We start from the raw sequence: 22,996 nt of genomic DNA on the forward strand, positions 1-22,996 counted from the left end.
AGGAGCGTCTTGAAAGAGAGGTCGCGAGGCAGAGAAATCTCTCCTATTGTCTCGTCCCCTCCCCCCGTTCTCTGTTACCTCCTCCAGCCCCACAACCCTCCGAGATCTCTGCGCTCCTCCAATTTTGACCTCTCGCGTATCCCCGATTTTAATCGCTCCGCCATTGGCGACCGTGCCTTCAGCTGCCTGGGCCCTGAGCTCTCGGCACCTTTTGTTGCTTTCAGCTGCCTAAGCTCGAGAATTCCCTGGCTAAACCTCTCCGCCTCTCTTTTTTTCCTCCTTTTATAAGACGCTCCTCAAAACCTATTGGTTGACCAAGCTTTTGGGCATGCAGAAATCCCGGCCTCCCCAGGTGTGCGTACGGGGTGTGTGTACAGACCCGGGAAGGCATCGCAAAAGCCTGTTTACGGTGCATGCGCATCCACCAAAAACCGGCTTTTCCGATTGGTCAAGCTGGAGCTCGACAGATCCAGTGCATTTCGGGAGCGAGGACATTTGCACGGGCAAGATTGCGGGACTTACCCATCTCTTGCCCAGCAAATGTCCTCAAAACTCTTGTGCCTGATAAAAGCATAGCCTACTGTTACAGGCGTAAGTTTTAAAATACACAAAACCATTTTAAAATAAAATGATAAAAAAACGTTTTATTGTTAAAAATCCTGCCTACTACGGTAAGTTTATTTAAAAACTTTTTTAAAAATTGGAAAAATATATATTTTTTAATAATAGATAAATAACTTTAATTTAAATTAATCTTAAATATGTGGTGTATTTTTTTTATTTATGTTTTGGGGGCTGTTTCCCATTCATCATAATTCATAGGCAGCGGAAGGAGCGTGCAGCAAATCAGTCCCACCCACCCTTTCCTCCAGCCACTGTCTGTCCCACGTGTGACGGGGACTGTGGCTCTCGTATTGGACTGTACAGCCACCGAGAGCGGAAGCAAGTCTTCCTTGATTCCGAGGGACTGCCTATGATGATGAACGGGAACTCCAACTTACGGAGTTCCCATTATTGGGCCTGAAATTCCGAATGAGGTCTTCCCGTGGGCAAACAAGTGAAATAGGGGAAAAAAGATGCGCAGTTACCCGTTGCTGCTGCGCCCGTTGGAACTTCCGAGCCTGAGGCCTCTGGTGAGTGCGCGTCACAGCGCGTGCACGTGGGGAGGTGCACAGGCTGGGAGCTGGAGACAGCAGCCAATCAGGTGCAGTATAGATTCTCGTTCATAGTAATAGGAGTTCCGTAAGTCCGGAACACATTACTATGAATGAGAAACCCCCAAACACCCAAAATACATTAAAAAAAAATAGAAAATAAACTACATATTTAATATTCATTTAAATTAAAGTTCTTTTTTAAAAAAAAAAGTCGGGAATTTTTTTTTTTAATTAATTAAACCTTAAAATAAACTTTTAAACAATAAAATGTGTTTTTATAACTTTATTTTTGTGTATTTTTAAACACTTGCGCCTGTAAAAGTAGGCTATGAGCCTGCTTTTTCGGGCGCAAGATTTTTGAGGACATTTGGTCAGCAAGATATTCGTAAGTATCGGAAATTTTGCTCTGCAGAGTCCTTGCTCCCGATATGCGCGAGATCTGTCAACAGATCGGAAAAGCCAGTTTTCAGTGCATGCGCATTGCGCGCCTAAAACCGGCTTTTCCGATGCCTTCCCGGGTCCGTAGAAACTTCGTACAGACCCGGGACATGGGAATTTCATGGCCCTTGTGAATGCGAACACACTTTACCTTGATTGGCTGCCTGGAACCATGTGACTGCAGCTCCAGTCCGGCGCACGTCCTGACGTGCACGCACTGCGATGCGCAGTCAGTGGAGGCCTCCGGACCGAGAACTGGCGTGGGCCCTGCAGGAAAAGGTAGGTGCGCTTCTTTTTACAAGTTTTTTTTTTTTTTACCCTATCACCCGCGGGAAGCAGCCGACCGGGATATCTGGGCCAATGATCTCCTCGAGTGGCTGGGTGTCAAATTTTGGCTGATTTCAATCTCCTTGCGAATGGGCCTTGGGAGGGGAGGGGGGGGGGGAACATTTTTGTAACGTTAACGGCGCTGTGTAACTACAGGTTGAGCAATCCGGAAACCTCGGGACCGAGGCCGTTCCGGATTCCGGGTATTTCCAGATTGTGGAACGTCTTTGCCTGGGCCAAGGTAGGTGGGGTCGGGCAGCAGAGGTAAGGCAGCGAGGTTGGCCCGCCGAGGGGAGGCGGGGGCAGGGGGGGTGGGGAGGTCAGGCCGCCGCCGACTGGGAGAAGTCGGGTCGCCAAGGCGAGGGGGGGGGGGGGGGGGCGGAGGAGTCCGGATTACGGATGGGCCCGGTGTCCGGATTCCGGGAACATTCCGAATTTTGGAACTCCAGATTTCGGACGCTCAATGCCTGTACAAGTTTGTTGTTGATGCAGTCGTGGATGTTGAGTCCTGACTCTCTGGTTTTTTTTCAGGTGCTGTGGCTCCCGGAGGAGGAGAGGCAACTGGTCCGTCGAGTGGCGCCGGGATTCTTGCAGATATCCTCGGTGAAGCAGAACGCGAGAGCGTTGCGCGTCCGGGGAATTGCCGGATTGAACCTGCGCTACAACACGGTCGACGCCGAGGAGCTGCGGTAAAACCCGAATGCCTGAGCCTTTCAAATGTCGCAGAGCTTTACCGCACAGAAACCAGACCATTTGGCCCAACTGCTCCATGCCAGTGTTCAGGCTCTGCATAGAAACATGGAAAATAGGAGCAGTAGTAGGCCATTCGGCCCTTCGAGTCTGCTCCGCCATTCAATATGGTCATGGCTGATCCTCTATCTCAACACCATGTTCCCCCTTTCTCCATACCTTTTGTGTCTAGAAATCTATCTATCTCCCTCTTAAATATATTCAGTGACTTGGCCTCCACAGCCTTCTGTGGTAGAGAATTCCACAGGTTCACCACCCTCTGAGTGAAAACACTTTTCCTCATCTCGGTCCTAAATTTCCTACCCCGTATCCTGAGACTGTGACCCCTTGTTCTAGACTTCCCAGCCCGGGGAAACATCCTCCCCGCATCCAGTCTGTCCAACCCGGTCAGAATGTTATACATTTCAATGAGATCCCCTCTCATTCTTCTAAACTCTAGTGAATCTGCATGAGCCTCCTCCCTCCCCTCTTCATCGCGTCTCGTTAAAGGACCCTTCAATTCCTTTCTCCCTCGTGTATTCACCTAGCTTCCCTCGTTTTCAAATCCCTCCATGGCCTCACCCCCTCCCTATCTCTGCAAATCCCCTGGGAGGACAGACGCACCAACGTCAGTGTCCTCGACCAGGCCAACATCCCCAGCATCGAAGCACTGACCACACTCGACCAGCTCCGTTGGGCGGGCCACATTGTCCGCATGCCTGACACAAGACTCCCAAAGCAAGCGCTCTACTCAGAACTCCTTCGCAGCAAACGAGCCAAAGGTGGGTAGAGGAAACGTTACAAGGACACCCTCAAAGCCTCCTTGATAAAGTGCAACATCCCCACCGACACCTGGGAGTCCCTGGCCAAAGACCGCCCTAAGTGGAGGAAGTGCATCCGGGAGGGTGCTGAACACCTCGAGTCTCGTCGCCGAGAGCGTGCAGAAACCAAGCGCAGGCAGCGGAAGGAGCATGCGGCAAACCAGACTCCCCACCCACCCTTTCCTCCAACCACTGTCTGTCCCACCTGTGACAGAGACTGTAATTCCCGTATTGGACTGTTCAGTCACCTGAGAACTCACTTTTAGAGTGGAAGCAAGTCTTCCTCGATTCCGAGGGACTGCCTATGGTGATGATGATGATCTCTGTAATCTCCTCCAGCCCCACACCTCCCCACCACTGAGATACTTGCATTGGAGGCAGTTCAGAGAAGGTTCACTCGGTTGATTCCGGGGATGAGGGGGTTGACTTATGAGGAAAGGTTGAGTAGGTTGGGCCTCTACTCATTGGAATTCAGAAGAATGTGAGATGATCTTATTGAAACGTATAAGATAATGAGAGGGCTCAACAATGTTGATGCAGAGAGGATGTTTCCACTGATAGGGGAAACTAAAACTAGGGGACATAGCCTCAAAATAAGGGGCCACCCATTTAAAACTGAGATGAGGAGGAATTTCTTCTGAGGGTTGTGAATCTGTGGAATTCTCTGCCCTGGTGAGCTGTGGAGGCCGGGTCATTGAATATATTTAAGGTGGAGATAGACAGTTTCTTAACCGATAAGGGAATAAGGTTATGGGGAGCGGGCAGGGAAGTGGAGCTGAGTCCATGATCAGATCAGCCATGATCTTATTAAATGGTGGAGCAGGCTCGAGGGACCGAATGGCCAACTCTTGCTCCTATTATGTTTTTATGAGATGTCTGCGCTCCCCCAATTCTGCACCCCTGAGCATCCCTGATTCTAATCGCTCCACCATCGGTGGCCATGCCTTCAGCTGCCTTGGCCCCAAGCTCTGGAACTCCCTTCCTAAACTTCTCTGCCTCTCTACCTCTCTTTCCTCCTTCAAGACGCTCCTTAAAACCTACTTCCATCTGCCCTAATATCGCTTAATGAGGGTTGCTGTGAAATTCTGTTTGATAATCGCTCCTGTGGAAGCGCCTTGGGGCCTTTTACTATGTTAACGGCTCTATATAAATGCAGTTTGTTGGTTTGGGAAGATGGGTTGTCGCGTGGTTGGATGTGTCGGTTGTCCAATGGCGGGAGTGTGGGGGTGGGGTGATTGGGGGTCATGTGGTGAAACCTCCAGCAATACGTTCAACCAAAGTTGGCCAAACCTCCTGCCACATAAGCTGGCGGCCCGGTAACCGTGGGGGCGGGGTCGGCCCGGTAACCGTGGGCGGGGGCTGTCCGGTAACCGTGGACGGGGGCTGTCCGGTAACCGAGGGCGGGGGTGTTTGGCTTCCTGGGCCACACAAGCCGTCCGCCATCGAGCTGCTCCTTGGGTCTCACTCTTCCTTTCTCTCCCTCTCGATTGCAGGATGTACGCAGCGGCTAATATCAGCACCAACCTGTACCTGGTGAATGAGCCCTGGCTGTTCTCTGTGTTGTGGTGTGCCGGGGTCCGGTCCGTCACCTCTGACGCCTGTCAGGTCCTGAGCGCTGTGCTGACACCCACCTGGATCATGGTGAGCAAGGGCGTGGGCGCACGGCGGGGTGCAAAGGGGCGCACGGAGGCAAGAGGGGGAGAGAGGGGCGCACAGTGGGGGGGCGGGGAAGAGAGGGGCGCGCGAGGGGGAGAGGGGCACACGGCGGGAGGGGGAGAGAGGGGCGCACGGGGAAGGGGGGGTGAGAGGGGGCGCACGGAGGAGGGGGGTCAAGAGGGGGAGAGAGGGGCGCACTGGGGCGGGTGATTGGTGAGAGAGGGGCGCACGGGGGTGGGGGGGAATAAGAACATAAGAATTAGGAACAGGAGTAGACCATCTAGCCCCTCGAGCCTGCTCCGCCATTCAACAAGATCATGGCTGATCTGGCCGTGGACTCAGCTCCACTTACCCGCCCTCTCCCCATAACCCTTAATTCCCTTATTGGTTAAAAATCTATCTATCTGTGATTTGAATACATTCAATGAGCTAGCCTCAACTGCTTCCTTGGGCAGAGAATTCCATAGATTCACAACCCTCTGGGAGAAGAAATTCCTTCTCAACTTGGTTTTAAATTGGCTCCCCCGTATTTTGAGGCTGTGCCCCCTAGTTCTAGTCTCCCCGACCAGTGGAAACAACCTCTCTGCCTCTATCTTGTCTATCCCTTTCATTATTTTAAATGTTTCTATAAGATCACCCCTCATCCTTCCGAACTCCAACGAGTAAAGACCCAGTCTACTCAATCTATCATCATAAGGTAACCCCCTCATCTCCGGAATCAGCCTAGTGAATCGTCTCTGTACCCCCTCCAAGGCTAGTATATCCTTCCTTAAGTAAGGTGACCAAAACTGCACGCAGTACTCCAGGTGCGGCCTCACCAATACCCTATACAGTTGCAGCAGGACCTCCCTGCTTTTGTACTGCATCCCTCTCGCAATGAAGGCCAACATTCCATTCGCCTTCCTGATTACCTGCTGCACCTGCAAACTAACTTTTTGGGATTCATGCACAAGGAGCGCCTCACAACTTGAGCCGCCTCGGGGAAATCCCCTTCGTGCCTTTCAGTTCTGCGCGGAGGGGTTTCCTGTACGGGCTGCTCCTGCATACCCTCAACTTTGCCATCCTCGCCAGCCGTCCGGACACGCCATGGCGTACCATCTTGCCGCCCGGAGGAGGCGGGGGTCCCCGATGGAGGGCACTCTACGCAGGGGTCCTCCCATTATTCATCGGGGACTTGGCCTGGAGGGTGGTGCACGGAGCAGTGCCGTGCAACAAATTTTTAAGTCGGTTCACGGACTCCCAGGCCGCCTGCAATTTCTGCGGTCTGGAAGAGTCCGTGTTCCATGTTTTTATGGAATGCACAAGGTTGCAGCCCCTGTTTTATTATTTGAAGGGGCTGCTCCTGAAATTCTGGCTGCACTTCAGTCCCACTCTCCTGATCTTTGGGCACCCTGTGCGGAGGGGAGCGGGTAGGTCCGAAGGCCTCCTCGTAGGACTGCTCCTGGGCACGGCCAAGGGTGCCATCAGCCGGTCCAGGCAGCGGGCGGTCGAGGGGGTCGTTCAACCTGACTGCCTGCCTCTCTTCCGCTCTTGCATCCGGTCCAGGGTGTCCTTGGAGATGGAGCACGCGGTGTCCACCGGTACGCTCGCGGCCTTCCGCGAGAGGTGGGCACCGGAGGGACTGGAGTGCATCATCACGCCCGGCAACCAAATTTTAATTTGATTTTACGTTTTAAAGTTTAATTTGTTTTAATTGCCGGTGTTTTTAGTGTCCCCTTCCTGGAAAAATTGTGATTTTAGTGCCCAAAAAAAAAAACCAAAAAAAGGAAAAAAAGGGCCTTGTAAATGTCTGGTGTGTCACCCAGGTCGGGTGGCACAGTTTAATGTTTATGTTTTGCAGGTAGACTCTAAAAGAATTTCATGCACAAGGACCCCCAGGTCCCTCTGCACCGCAGCATGTTGTAATTTCTCCCCATTCAGATAATATTCCCTTTTACTGTTTTTTTTTTTTCCCAAGGTGGATGACCTCACATTTTCCGACACTGTATTCCATCTGCCAAACCTTAGCCCATTCGCTTAACCTATCTAAATCTCTTTGCAGCCTCTCTGTGTCCTCTACACAACCCGCTTTCCCACTAATCTTTGTGTCATCTGCAAATTTTGTTACACTACACTCTGTCCCCTCTGAAAGAGAGAGGGGCGCGCAGGGGCGAGGGGGAGGGGTGAGATGTGGAGAGACGGAGGGAGGCGGGGAGAGATGGAGCAGAGACGGGGCTGTGGGGGCTGGGTGTGGGAGAGACAGAGGGATGTGGAAATGGCACAGAGTTACTGGTGTACTTCGACACGAACAGGAGCTGGCCATTCAGGCACTCGGGCCTTGGTTCAGTAACCTTTTATCCCCTGCCTAACAAAATCTCAGTTCTGAAATTATCAATTGATCCCCCTTCCAGCCCCTGCAGCATTTTGGGGGGAGTGTTCCAGATTTCCACTACCCTGTGTGTGAAGAAATGCTTCCTGACATCACCCCTGAACAGCCGCATATCTTCCTTACAATATCACAAACACACAGACTTCCCAAGGTAGCTATGAACACAGGAACTGGTCAGGTGACCTGTCACCTGATACCTTTATTATTGTAAACAGCAATAGCTGCATTACTGCAGTAGTCCACTAGGTGAAGCAATAGCCCACTAGGGGGAGCTCTATATTACACTTCTCCCTCCTTAATGAAGAAGTAATTATAACAATCATCATACATAACTTCCATGGTTATACATAACAAAAGATATGGACTTATTTTGCCATATTTACAAATCAAGCTTGGCCACTGGTTTTCTGTTTGAAGAGGATACTTTCGCTCTCGAGCAGAACCTTCCAAACATGGTGTCGAACTTGGACTCATTCGAGGCTGATCCTGAGGAAAGTTTTCCTTCAAGGAATACCTTTGATCTACCTTTGAATTCTCTACAACTTCAGACTGTTTCTCTGTCTGACTCGGACTCGGACTTAAATTCTGACTTTCTCTTGGACTTGTTTCCAGTACATTTGATGAGTCAGAAATAATTGAATCCTTCCCCCCTTCAATTACTTTCACGTCTGTTGGTAAAATGTGAACAAATCTAACCTGTCCATGATCAAACATCTTGACCAAATATGTGCGAAGATCTTCACCACTCTTCCTGGTAACCACTTGACCCATTTATGGTGATGATTCTTCACTCTCACCTTCTGATTTAATTTCACACTTCTCTCTTTTACTCTACCTCTATCATGATTCTCTTTAGATACGTCATAGTGAACTAACATGGTGCTCGCTACCAAATGACTTTTACACTCCTTGAATGCTGTGTCGCATTCGTCTGACCACTTCCAATGGACCTGTTTTTTCAACAGTTCATTCAGTGGATGTAACACTAGCTAAATTTGGCCGGAACTTCCCATAATAGTTCAAAAGGCCCAAAATTGATCGAAGTTCAGTGACATTCAAGGGAGTGGGTGCATTTCTGATTGGCTATTTGTCTACTGTGCCCTAAGTAGTCCACTGAGTTTGAAATAACTCACACTTGTGAGCAGTCACTCGTACTCTGTGCTTCTCTAGCCATTTGAGTACTTCATTCAATATGTTGTTATGGATTTGCCTGTTTGTTGCTGAAATTAGTATGTCATCTAAATAACATACTACCCCTTCAATGCCTTGCAAAATCTGGTTCATCACCCCTTGGAATATGGCAGGGGTGGACGACACTCCAAATGGTAGCCTATTAAATTGATATCGGCCTAGACTTGGACTCCTCATCTAGTTCAAGCTGTAAGTAGGCATTTGTAAGATCCAACATTGAGAAGGTCTGACCACCTGCCAGTGTTGTGAACAAATCTTCTACATTTGGCAATGTATTGGGGAGATTACCCTCTAGAACCTGGTTTGCGGTTACTTTATAATCATCACACAATCTTACCTTACCATCTGACTTAGGTACAACAATAGGTGTAGCTCAATTACATAGATCTATCTTAGAGATAATGTTCTCAGTCTCTAGTCTTTTGAGTTCTTGCTCAACTTTTTCCTTGAGTGCGTATGGTATGGGACGTGGCTTGCAGTAAACTGGTCTAGCGTCCTTCTGTACCCTGACACTTGCCTTGAAACCTCGGATCGGACTGCCTGTTTCGCACAACACCTTCAGATACTTCTCGATGACATCATCCTTCGATGCAAATCTTATTTCAACACGAAAAATCTCTCTCCAATCCAGTTTCAGTGATCCCAACCAATTTCTTCCTAGTAAGGCAGGCTTGTCTCCTGCTACTACTAAGAGAGGCAAACTCTGAAATTGATCCTTGTATTTCACCGGTATGGTGATACCGCCTACCACAGGAATGTTCTCTTGAGTAGCCTCGCAGCTCTACCTTGGATTTCTCCAATGAGAAATCACGCAACTTGCTGAGATATAGTGATTCCAGTACTATGCTCACGGATACACCAATGCCGATTTCCATAGGTATCTTGATTCCTGCAACATCTACTTGGATGATACTTTTCGAATCGCTGTTGGATCCCTTTGTGCTCCTGATGACGTGTATCTCTTCATCCTGTTGTTTTTCTTCCATGCTATATAGTCTCTGGGTATTTCTACTTACAGACTTGAAAGTTGGTTTACTCTTCAGTCGGCATGCCTTTGCAAGATGCCCAGTTTTCATGTAGAAAAAACACTCTGCTCAAAGTTGTCCATATATGAAGGCAATGTGTTGTCCCAGGAACCGATAGCACGACTGCAATGTATTTTTACTGTGGCCAGTTGCTGAGGTCTTGGGGCCCAACTGCCTTTTACTTTTAACCTGCAGGCGATTCACTTCGGTTGTTTGACGACTGGAAATGGTATGAAATTCTCAGGGATATTGGTCAGCCATGTCCATCGACATAGCTGTCTGACAAGCTAAATAAAAAGTCAAGTTAGGAGTTGTCAATAACTTTCTTCTGTCGCTTCATTTTACATCCTACAAGCAAAGCGGTCACGTAATGCTCGATCCTGAAAGTTTCCGAAATGACAATGAATAGATAGCTTCTTTATTGATACTCTCGTCAAGTAATTGATTTCATATTCCAAACCGATAACTTTCAGCAATTTCCAGGGGCTCAGGACTGTAGTGCTGTTCTAACTTGGTTAGAATCTCTGTTAGTGATGTGTCCTTTGGATTGACGGGAACAATCATATTTTTCAGGGTTTCATACACCTCTGGGCCTGCTTCAGTCAGGGAAATAGCTCGTTTTCTTTCCGACACCACCCGGTTACGGTTTTCATCATCGGGGACTTCGATGATACTATTCGCGGTAAAAGACATTTCTAGCCGCTCCACATACGCTCTGAAAGTCTCTCGGTCGCAATAGAATTCACCCAAGTGCCCTATTATTCCCATAGGTGTGGCCATCTGGACTCTGGCAGTTCAGCCAAGTGTGCTTATAATTTACTTGGATTTTTAGTTGTTCTGCAACACTAAGTGTCTCTGTTTGGCTGGAATCATCCACCAACACAAATTTCAGCTAGGGTATCCGATTATCCCATCCTTCATCGCCAATGTGATATATTCCTTACAACATCACAAATGCACACAGTTCCCAAGATGGCTATTAACACAGGAACTTGTAAGGTGACCGGTCATGATCAGGCCCCTCGAACCTGCTCCGCCATTTAATACGATCATGGCTGATCCGATCATGGACTCAGGTCCACTTCCCTGCCCGCTCCCCATAACCCCTTAATCCCTAATCGGTTAAGAAACTGTCTATTTCTGTCAACTTTATTCCATGTCCCGGCTTCCACAGCTCTCCTAGGCAGCGAATTTCACAGATTTACAACCCTCTGAGAGAAGAAATTCCTCCTCATCTCTGTTTTAAATGGGTGGCCCCTTATTCTAAGATTATGCCCCCTAGTTCTAGTCTCCCCCATCAATGGAAACATCCTCTCTGCATCCACCTTGTCAAGCCCCCTCATAATCTTATATGTTTCGGTAAGATCACCTCTCATTCTTCTGAACTCCAATGAGTAGAGGTCCAAACCTACTCAACCTTTCCTCATCTCCGGAATCAACCGAGTGAACCACCTTCTCTGTACTACCACAGTAATCCAGTAGGTGGAGCAAATGGTCCACTAGCCAGAACGATATATTACAGGCCTACCTCTGATTTTAAGGTGATACCCCCGCTATGATTTTCCTCCCCAGTGTTTTACTCATGGCGGAGTGTCCTGGCGATTAATCTTCGATTCCTGGGGACACCAGGGAGGGTTGGCAACCCTTTGGGAGGCCCCGATTGTGCCCTTTGTTGCGGAGAGTTGGCAGGGACCTTCTTGCAAAGCGAGCTTGCCTTCGACAGGCACATGAACAGAAGCGAGCTGTCCGAACACCACGCTCCTCTGTGAACAATGCAGGCGCTGGAGGAGGGAGACAGGGGAGGGTTGCAGGAGCGGGTGGGGGGGGAGGGGTGGTCCTTGTAATTAATCCCTTTCGGTCTCCGTCGGGATGTCTTTCATTTGTCCCTACAATTTCCCTGAGGCTGATTTGCAATCTGTGCGCAGGAGGCCAGCTGTTGTTCTTTTGTGTTACAGAAGGTCACGCCTGTCGGAGCCTTTTCACCAGTCCCTCACATCCCCCCCCCCCCCCCCTCCCCAAGGCCTCCCACACACACCGACATCTCCGGGTCCCGCTCTAATTAGATTGTTAGAAGCCGCCTCGATCTGGGTGATTAGGAGGCAAAGTCTGATTCACTTTGCCAGCTGAACCCCTTTGATGTGATCACTGTAATTGTGCGTCTTTATTCTTGTGCGCTCCAGTGTGAACACGTGTAAGGGCCCCTCTTTTAAGAGCTTTACTCTGTATCTAACCCCGTGCTGTACCTGCCCTGGGAGTGTTTGATGGGACAGTGTAGAGGGAGCTTTACTCTGTATCTAACCCCGTGCTGTACCTGTCCTGGGAGTGTTTGATGGGACAGTGTAGAGGGAGCTTTACTCTGTATCTAACCTCGTGCTGTACCTGCCCTGGGAGTGTTTGATGGGACAGTGTAGAGGGAGCTTTACTCTGTATCTAACCCCGTGCTGTACCTGCCCTGGGAGTGTTTGATGGGACAGTGTAGAGGGAGCTTTACTCTGTATCTAACCCCGTGCTGTACCTGCCCTGGGAGTGTTTGATGGGACAGTGTAGAGGGAGCTTTACTCTGTATCTAACCCGTGCTGTACCTGCCCTGGGAGTGTTTGATGGGACTGTGTAGAGGGAGCTTTATTCTGTATCTAACCCCGTGCTGTACCTGCCCTGGGAGTGTTTGATGGGACAGTGTAGAGGGAGCTTTACTCTGTATCTAACCCCGTGCTGTACCTGCCCTGGGAGTGTTTGATGGGACAGTGTAGAGGGAGCTTTACTCTGTATCTAACCTGTGCTGTACATGGGCTAGGAGTGTTTGGTGGGACAGTGTAGAGGGAGCTTTACTCTGTATCTAACCCCGTGCTGTACCTGCCCTGGGAGTGTTTGATGGGACAGTGTAGAGGGAGCTTTACTCTGTATCTAACCCCATGCTGTACCTGCCCTGGGAGTGTTTGATGGGACAGTGTAGAGGGAGCTTTACTCTGTATCTAACCCCATGCTGTACCTGCCCTGGGAGTGTTTGATGGGACAGTGTAGAGGGAGCTTTACTCTATACCTAACCCCGTGCTGTACCTGCCCTGGGAGTGTTTGAAAGGGAGATGTGTGTGTTTAATTGAGAATAGTTTGATGCCCCAGCACCATGTGATCCCAGGAATTTAAAGAGTTTAATCTCCTCCTCCTCCTCCTGCAGACGCCCGATGAATACTACGTGATCTGGATAACGTCTGACATCATTTCAATCACCATCGTGGTGGGAATATTCATTTTGCAAAAGTGAGTGATATTGTGTGCCTTTTATACTGTCTGTTTATTTTGCTTTGCATGACGCACGCTGCCTTGGGAAACACTGTTCACCCTGTCCTTGTTTGCCACTGCAATGGAGTTGATGTTATCCTGTGTTGTCGTCGCTGGAAGGGTTTCTGTTGCGTCGTTCTTGTTTTTGCTGGCCCATTAATAAGAACATAAGAATTAGGAGGCGGAGACTCGAGCCTGCTCCGCTATTCAGTAAGATCATGGCTGATCTTCGACCTCAACTCCAATTTCCCGCCCGGTCCCCATATCCCTCGATTTCCCCTAGAGTTCCAAAATCTATCGATCTCAGCCTTGAATATGCTCAAAGACTGAGCCTCCATAGCCCTCGGGGGTACAAAATTACAAAGATTCCCTTGGAGTGAAGAAATTCCTCCTCATCTCAGTCCTAAATGGCCGACCTCTTATCCTGAGACTGTGACCCCTGGTTCTCGACTCCCCAGCCCGGGGGGAAACATCCTCCCTGCATCTACCCTGTCAAGCCCTGTAAGAATTTTGTATATTTCAATGCGATCACCTCTCATTCTGCTAAATTCTAGGGAATATAGGCCTAGTCTGCTCAACTACTCCTCGTTAACCGGTATAGTGTATTTGGTTCATGGACTTTGCTTAAGAATTCATAGCAACACATTGCTATTAAGAACTAGTTGGTTTATTAACAAAGGTTTAACAATCACATGACACATTACCAGTTCATCCACTAGGCTCACAACTGCATACCTCATCGTGGATCCCCTGGACCTAACTGGCTGGGGTTTTATTGAGTCTTGTGAACATCACGTGACTGGCTAAGCCACTCACAATGCAACAGCTCTACAAACCTGTGAGCATATTCACAGGGGCATACATTACAAACAGGAGATGGAAGGAGTTAGTATATTGGGTGATGGCCATAATCTACCAAGTGGTGGTAACCCTGCTTTAGAATAGCACCCACAAGTTCTCCAAACCATCCAGAAATTGCCATGGTGGCTGCAGAGATCACAGGCGTGTGCTGAGAGGCCCCTGGGACCTCAACTCACGTCTTCACCCTTCGTATAAGGTTAGCAGTGAGTGGCTGCAGGGCATTTCACAGTGGGAGGGCGCCATGGAGACAGAGCAAGGGAAACTGGGAGGGAGAGCGCGAAAGAGGGATAGAAAGACCGAGGTAAAAAGGCAGATTTGGGAAGAGGGGGAAATGGAGGGAGAGAGGGAGCAAGGGGGATAGAGGGAGAGAATGGAGGTAGACGGGAGGGAGGGGAGGAGAGAGATGGGGTGAGAGGGAGAAGGAGGCAAGGGAGAGAAGGAAAGGGGATGGAGTGAAGCAGCTGAATGAGTGCCGTGATCTTGTCCATGATGTATGTGGGCCCCGAGCGCAAGCTTGGTGTTCCTGGCCGGTGTAAAACCGTGAGGTATCTGCGGCTTGTCGACGCGGTCTTGATGGTTCGATATTTGGTGTGCAGCCGGTTATTGAGCGCCATCGAGCCCAGAGTCTGGCAGCACCAGCACCTTACACAGGCCCCGAGGATTGAGAGGCCTGGTCCTTTTCCCCAGCTGGACTGCAGGACCGTCAAAGGCCTGTGGTACCACCTCCCACTGACCCAAGGTCTTGAGACCTCCTTGACTCTGCACGATGGTGTGCAGGGAGTCTCGTCTCCAGCCCTTCCGTGGTTTGTCTTGGTCCGAGACCTTGTACCACCTGGGTGGGGGTCGGGGTGGGGGATGTGTGGGGTCTCGCTCTTCCCTGACTGGATGGGAAGAAAAATTCCAGGCACTTCAAGGGCCAGGAGACTCTTGGCGATCCTCCCAGAAACAGGCTAGTGAGGCAGGAAATAACCCTTCACCATCATTAATCTCAATGGGCCAAATCCTTTCGGATCCGTTGTACTGCACAGAATGCCAAGGAGCCAAAAACCTTCCTATTCATAAGAACATAAGAAATAGGAGCAGGAGTCGGCCACTTGGCCCCTCGAGCCTGCTCCGCCAGTCAATAAGATCATGGCGGATCTGATCTTGGCCTCAACTCCACTTCCCTGCCCTCTCCCCATAACCCTTGACTCCCTTATCGTTCAAAAATCTCTCTATCTCCACCTTAAATATATTCAATGACCCAGCCTCCACAGCTCTCTGGGGCAGAGGATTCCACAGATTTACAACCCTCAGAGAAGAAATTCCTCCTCATCTCAGTTTTAAATGGGCGACCCTTTATTCTCAGACTATGCCCCCGAGTTCTAGAGTCCCCCATGAGGGGGAAACATCCTCTCTGCATCTACCCTGTCAAGCCCCCTCAGAATTGTATACGTTTTCAATAAAATCACCTCTCACTCACGGCCATCGTGTACGATCCCAATGGCCCAAACCCCTTCCCACAACTTTCAGTGTCTCGGTGAAGCTTTGTGAGTCTGTGTCCGTGTTTGCTCGCGGGAAGTGTCTGTCTGTGTTCTTGACGGTGTTGGTAGGTGTGTCCATTGCTTGGCTGGGTGGGTGGGCGCGAGAGTCCGTCTTCCTACTGGCAACGTCCATTTGCCCCGCTCGTGTCGGTGGGTAAGTGTGTGCTTTTTCCCCACGCTGGGTTTTGGGGGTGACCCCGTCTGTCTCTGCTGTCATTTGCACTTTTTGGGGGGGGTTTTTTGTTGCATGCTTCAACCCCAACGTAAGTGTACACTCGGGGATTGATGCAGCCTGAAGCGATGGGAGGCCGTGGTGCGGGCCTGTAACTGGGCCCGGAACATTCCTTCATCGTGGCTGTGGAGGGAAAATCCTGGAACTCTCTGCCTAGCAGCACTGTCGGGCGTACCTTCACCGCACGGGACCGCGACGGTTCAAGGCAGCTCACCACCACCTTCTCGAGAGCAATTTCGGGACAGGCGCTAAACGCCGGCCTTTGCTAGCGACGCTCACATCCCAGCAAGCAAATGATAATTAAAAAATGGCTTGGGCCTATAACAGGGCCTGGTCATGTCTGCAACATAGTGTGCCCCTGATTCCGGGCAGAATATATGGAGCCGACTGCCAACAGGGACATTGGCACGTGAAGGTGTGAGGGAGGGGTACAAATAGGCCTTTTCCTATTTGATGTTGCCCCTCCCAAAGAACATTCCTTCACCCTCCGTTTGCTGGTGAGCGAGAGAAGGAGGGGGAATTGGACCCGGCGAGCCCCAGCTTGAGCAAGAGCCCCCACACCAGTCCCCTACCCCTGATTGTGGAGTTGCCAAGATCCAGGGACGTAGGGGGAGCTGGGCTGGGCTCGAAGGGGGCATTGTGGGCATGGTGCGACTAAAGTGCAGCCACAAAGGAATGACTTGGGGTATCGTTCAATACATTTCCGTATCTTTGTTCGCCGAGACATCCCACAACGGAAAATAATGACTTGATTTAAAAAAAAAACTTAATGTTTTTAAAAAAAAACCCAAACACATTGTTTGAATTTTTTGTCAATATTAAATTCAACGCTAGTTCCTGGAAATGTTCAGCGACGCCCCTTCGAGCTCCTGGCATTCACATTTTTCCATTTGTTTCCCCTTCCTCCTTTTTTCTGCTTTTCACTGACGTGTATCTTCCTGCTCTTTCTCCACCTCTCCTTCTCGCCTTCTCTCTCTCTCTCTCTGCTGCATTCTGGCATCTCACAGTTATCACTTGATCAGGTAATGCTGACACTTCTGATTGACCTTTGCACTGTTGTGGGGGCAACTGGGGGGGGGGGGGGTGAGAAAGAGGGGCGGGGGCACGGGAGAGAGTCTTGCTGCTGGACGCTCAGTGAGGGCCCTGAGGCTAAGAGTACAATGGGATAACCCGTCCCCTGCTCCCTCGACCTCCCGCTCCCTCGACCTCCTGCATCCTCTCCCTCGCCCCACCCCACCCCACCCCATTCCCTCCTTCCCTCCCCCCACCCCACCCCATTCCCTCCTCCTTCCCTCCCCCCACTTGCTATGCTACTGCGACGTGCAGTGTCAACAGGCTCCTGGATCGCCCCCAGGCCTGCACAGTGACAGCTAACCCGGGTCGAGGTAGGGGTGCTGCAATTTGCCCTCTAATGCCCCTATGCTTTGCGGGCGGGATGGGGGGGGGGGATCAAATCCCAAGCTACTAACTCCCGCGTGTGTGTGTGTGTGTGTGTGTGTGTGTGTGTGTGTGGTTGTTGGGTGAGGACAAGACTGCGTTTGTTTGCAATGCCTCGCATCTCCCCTCTCCCCCGCAGCCTCTTGGCTTCTACCCCGTCAATCCCCCTGAGATTAGGAGAAATTTCTTCACTCAATCTCAAAACCACAGGGCTGTGGATGCTCAGGCGTCGAGTATATTCAACGCCGAGATCGATGGATATTTTGAACTCTGGGGAAATAAAAAGATATGGGATTGGGCGGGAAAGTGGAGTTGATGGTCGATGATCAGACATGATCGTATTGAATGGCGGAGCAGGCTCGAGGGGCCGAATGGCCGACTGTTGCTCCTAATTCTTACACTCTTTTGTGTGACTTGCTCCAACCCGGCAGTTTCGGTTAAAGCAAACTTGTCTTTGGTGTCCCCTTCCCATCCTGAAGGGAACACCCCAGGATGCTCCTGCGACAGTAGCTGGACTGGTCCATTATGGGATGGGGGGTGGGGGGGGCAGCAATGTGGGAAGGTTTATTTCAAGCCCATTGCCTCGATCGATCTGCATCTCACGCACCTCCGTCACTGGCCTCGGAGGGGGGGGGGCGCGGAGGGCTGTGCAGGCTCTGGGGGCCATGCTCGCCCTCTCTGGGCCATGAAGAGCGGTCGCGGGGCACGGTCAGAGCAGTGATGAAGGGAGTGACGCTGGATCAAAAGCGAAATACTGCAGCAAGCCGGAATCTGAAGTAAAAACACACAATGTTAACATTTCAGGTCGACGACCCTTTGTCAGAACTGACGAGTGTGCGAAATGAACAGATTCTTAAGGAGCACTGAAAGGGGGAGGGGGAAGCAAGAACAAACGGGGAAGGTCGGTGATGGGGTGGAAGACAGGAGAGATTCGAGAGACACGAGGGATGATGGGCCGACTTGAGATGGTAATGGCAGAAGTTAGAAACAGATGACTCTGGATTGGACATGAATGGCCGGATAATTACCAGCTGCCGTGGGAAACGGAGAGAAAAGAAAATACGTAAGATCGGGGGAGGGGGTTTAAAAAAAGGGCGCAAAATATAGGCAGAGGTTGTGGTCTGAAATAGTTGAACTCGATGTTGAGTCCAGAAGGCCTTGGATCAACTCTAGACCCCAATGCGCTGGCTGAAAGGGTGACAGAAGCAGATTCATGAGGAACTTCAAAATGTGTTTGAAAAAAGAAACATTTTTCAGGGCTGTGGTGAAAGAGGAAGGGGGAGTGGGACTAATTAGATCACTCTACCACAGAGCCGGCACAGGCACGGTGGGCCCAATGGCCTCCTGCGCTGCGTTATTAATTCTCGTTCGTGTTGACGGCATATTGTGCCGGTAAGGGACTTTGCTTAAGTGATCTTTAATAAGGGACTGAATTTAAATAACCTTCTCTCCTCTTCCGGGGGCTCGAGGTCTGTGGTCAGACAAGCTCCCTCTTTATTGTAAGGAGTCACCTGAGATTGTGTTCCTGGAGAGTAAGGTCCTCTTCAAGCTCCCGTTTCCTCCAGCGATTTGTCTACAGCTAACCGATGTTGGAACGGTTCTGGAGGCAGAGTTACTCCCGGAGTTTAGGCCGAGGGCCCTTTTGTCTGCTGCTCTTGACCAGACCCTTTACCCAAGAGTCAATCATCGAATCACAGAAATTTACAGCACGGAAGGAGGCCATTTCGGCCCATCGTGTCCGCTCCGGCTGACAAAGAGCCACCCAGCCTAATCTCACTTTCCAGCTCTCGGTCCGTAGCCCTGTAGGTTACGGCACTTCAGGTGCACATCCAAGTACTTTTTAAATGTGGTGAGGGTTTCTGTCTTTACCACCCTTTCAGGCAGTGAGTTCCAGACCCCCACCACCTTCTGGGTGAAGGAATGTTTCTTCATCTCCCCTCTAATCCTTCTACCAATTACTTTAAATCGATGCCCCCCTGGTTATTGAGTCCTCTGCTAAGGGTAATAGGTCCTTCCTATCCACTCTATCCAGGCCCCTCATAATTTTATACACCTCAATTAAATCTACCCTCAGCCTCCTCTTTTCCAAGGAAAACAACCCCAGCCTATCCAATCTTTCCTCATAGCTAAAGTTTTCCAGTCCTGACAACATCCTCCTAAATCTCCTCTGCACCCTCTCCAGTGCAATCACATCCTTCCTGTAATGTGGTGACCAGAACGGCACGCAGTACTCCAGCTGTGACCTAACTAGTGTTGTAAACAGTTGTTGCATAGCCTCCCTGCTCTTGTATTCCATGCCTCGGCTAATAAAGGCAAGTATTCCGTATGCCTTTTTAACCACCTTATCTACCTGTCCTGCTACCTTCAAGAATCTGTGGACATGCACTCCAAGGTCCCTCTGTTCCTCCACACTTCTTGGTATCCTTCCATTTACTGTGTATTCCCTTGCCTTGTTAGCCCCTCCCCAAGTGCATTACCTCTCACTTTTCCGGATTCAATTCCATTTTCCACTGTTCTGCCCACCTGACCAGTCCATCGATACCTTCCTGCAGTCTGGAGCTTTCTTCCTCACTGTCAATCACACGGACAATTTTTGCATCATCTGCAAATTTCATTCTCATGCTGTCCCCCGCCCCCCCCCCCCCCCCTGTCGATTTAAGTTTAAATCATCGGTATATGCCACGGAAAGTCAGTGTCGGGAATGAGGCACTGCAGTGTAGCGTGAAGGGTATCGGCCAGTCCCTGTGTTCCACCACACTGAGCTTCAGTGTCCAGCGTACCTCACACGGCAACGTGCAACAGGAGCCCACACTGCATTCATGGCGAAGAAAAACAGTAGGCCTGACGGCAACTGTTGGGAACAGAGGAACAGAAGGAGGCCATTCCACCCCTCGAGCCTGCTCTGCCATTCAATGAGATCACGGCTGATCTCTCCTACGTCAACCCCATCTTGGTTCCATATCTCTTTATACCCTTTGCTTAACAAAAATAAAATCTCTACTTTGAATGGAACTCCTTCAATTGCTCTATGGATGCTGGGACAGCTCTGTCTCCATGCTCCACTCTCTTGCTCTCTCTCCTGGACAAGGGAGATGAAAGAGAACAACCCTGGTTGGCTGTGAATGAAAGAAGAGCAGAAAGAAAGAACTTGCATTAATATAGCACCTTTCACGACCTCCGGACATCCCAGAACGCTTGACAGCTGATGAAGTACTTTTGAAGTGTAGCCACTGTTGTAATGTGGGAAACACGGCAGCCAATTTGTGCACAGCAAGCTCCGACAATTTGTGCACAGCAAGCAATGTGATAATGACCAGACAATCTGTTTTTGTTATATTGATTGAGGGATAAATATTGGCCAGGACACCGGGGATAACTCCCCTGTTCTTCTTCCAAATAGTGCCATGGGATCTTTGACAGCCACCTGACATCTCATCCGAAAGACGGCACCTCCGACAGTGTGACGCTCCCTCAGCACTGCCCCTCCGACAGTGCGGCGCTCCCTCAACACTGCCCCTCCGACAGTGCGGCCCTCCCTCAGCACTGCCCCTCCGACAGTGCGGCCCTCCCTCAGCACTGCCCCTCCGACAGTGCGGCACTCCCTCAGCACTGCCCCTCCGACAGTGCGGCGCTCCCTCAGCACTGCCCCTCCGACAGTGCGGCGCTCCATCAGTACTGCACTGGGAGTGTCAGCCTAGATTTTTGTGTTCCAGTCCCTGGAGTGGGACTTGAACTCACAACCTTCTGACTTGGGTGAGAGAGAGTGCTATCCACTGGCTGACACTGGGCGATAGATATTGTCCAGGACACTGGGAAGAACTCCCCTGCTCTTCTTCAGAGTCTCAGAGGGCCGTTGGGTTAGCGAGGGTCAATTGCTGAAGGGGTAACGGACTTCGAGTTGTCTCCTGGACTACGGGTAATTGGCAAATGACTATCCTCGTCTTTATTACTGCAGTGCTGTGTTCTCAGTTGCCTCTGGGTGGCAGAACAACCAGGTACTTGTGTCCTGATTAAGGAGAGTTTATGTGACATTTCCTATTTCCATTGGTGGAGGGGTCTATTAAGAGGGGGCATAGTTTTAAGATAATTGGTGGAAGGTTTCGAGGGGATTTGAGAGGGGGCTTCTTTACGCAGAGGGTTGTGGGGATCTGGAACTTGCTGCCTTGAAGAGTGGTGGATGCAGAAACCCTCATCACTTTTAAAAGGTGCTTGATGGGCACTTAAAGTGCCGTAACCTGCAGGGTTACGGACCTAGAGCTGGTAATTGGGATTAGACTAGATGACCTTTTGTTGGCCGGCGCAGATATGATGGTAAGTACTGCAGGGAATAGAATACGGCCAGGGTGATTTCCTGGACTAGTTTCGATCGCCTGGATGGGTTGGAGAGAAATTTTTCCAGATTTTTTCCCCCCCTAAATTGGCCTGGGTCTTTATCTGGTTTTTGCCTCTCCCAGGAGATCGCATGGCTCCGGTTGGGGTGCAATGTAGATGTTTTCAGTGCAAGGGGTGTTGCAGTTGTGTGTGGCGGACAGGTTGGGCCGGGTGATCGTTACCTTTCCGCCATTATTCAAAGGTTTATATGTAACCTTCAGGGCTGCTGACCGAGGGCAGTGCAGCTCATTGTCGGCGGCACAATTGAGGAACAGTGGAGGACTTTTAAGGAGCTCTTTCATAGTGCTCAACAAAAATATATTCGTGAAAAAGAAGGGCGGTAAGAGAAGGGATAACCAGCCGTGGATAACCAAGGAAATAAAGGAGAGTATCAAATTAAAAACGTATAAGGTGGCCAAGGTTAGTGGGAAAATAGAAGATTGGGAAAATTTTAAGCGACAGCAAAGAATGACTAAGAAAGCAATAAAGAAAGGAAAGATAGATTACGAAGGTAAACTTGCACAAAACATAAAAACGGATAGTAAAAGCTTTTACAGATATATAAAACGGAAAAGAGTGACTAAAGTAAATGTTGGTCCCTTAGAAGATGAGAAGGGGGATTTAATAATGGGAAATGTGGAAATGGCTGAGACCTTAAACAATTATTTTGCTTCGGTCTTCACAGTGGAAGACACAAAAACCATGCCAAAAATTGCTGGTCATAGGAATGTGGGAAGGGAGGACCTTGAGACAATCACTATCACTAGGGGGTAGTGCTGGACAGGCTAATGGGACTCAAGGTAGACAAGTCCCCTGGTCCTGATGAAATGCATCTCAGGGTATTAAAAGAGATGGCGGAAGTTATAGCAGATGCATTCGTTATAATCTACCAAAATTCTCTGGACTCTGGGGAGGTACCAGCAGATTGGAAAGCAGCTAATGTAATGCCTCTGTTTAAAAAAAGGGGAAGACAAAAGGCAGGTAACTATAGGCCGGTTATTTTAACATCTGTAGTGGGGAAAATGCTTGAAACTATCATTAAGGAAGAAATAGCGGGTCATCTAGATAGGAATAGTGCAATCAAGCAGACACAACATGGATTCATGAAGGGGAAATCTTGTTTAACTAATTTACTGGAATTCTTTGAGGATATAACGAGCATGGTGGATAGAGGTGTACCGATGGATGTGGTGTATTTAGATTTCCGAAAGGCATTCGATAAGGTGCCACACAAAAGGTTACTGCAGAAGATAAAGGTACGCGGAGTCAGAGGAAATGTATTAGCATGGATAGAGAATTGGCTGGCTAACAGAAAGCAGAGAGTCAGGATAAATGGGTCCTTTTCGGGTTGGAAATCGGTGGTTAGTGGTGTGCCACAGGGATCGATGCTGGGACCACAACTGTTTACAATATACATAGATGATCTGGAAGAGGGGACAGAGTGTAGTGTAACAAAATTTGCAGATGACACTAAGATTAGTGGGAAAGCGGGTTGTGTAGAGGACACAGAGAGGCTGCAAAGAGATATAGATAGGTTAAGCGAATGGGCTAAGGTTTGGCAGATGGAATACAATGTCGGTA

At 49.8% G+C, this 22,996-nt stretch overlaps 1 protein-coding gene across 3 annotated transcripts in view; it reads left to right on the plus strand.

Annotated features, from left to right (window-relative positions):
* Window positions 1-22,996, plus strand: part of gdpd5b (glycerophosphodiester phosphodiesterase domain containing 5b) — a 284,799-nt gene that overhangs the window by 233,127 nt on the left and 28,676 nt on the right. For all 3 annotated transcript variants that reach the window (XM_070892565.1, XM_070892566.1, XM_070892567.1), the window contains exons 12-14: window positions 2,454-2,611; window positions 4,966-5,113; window positions 12,888-12,970. In XM_070892565.1, coding sequence (XP_070748666.1) covers window positions 2,454-2,611; window positions 4,966-5,113; window positions 12,888-12,970 — 389 coding nt within the window. The remainder of the gene's footprint in view (window positions 1-2,453; window positions 2,612-4,965; window positions 5,114-12,887; window positions 12,971-22,996) is intronic.

This window comes from Pristiophorus japonicus, chromosome 10, assembly GCF_044704955.1.
Source record: "Pristiophorus japonicus isolate sPriJap1 chromosome 10, sPriJap1.hap1, whole genome shotgun sequence".
Taxonomy (NCBI): Eukaryota; Metazoa; Chordata; class Chondrichthyes; family Pristiophoridae; genus Pristiophorus; species Pristiophorus japonicus.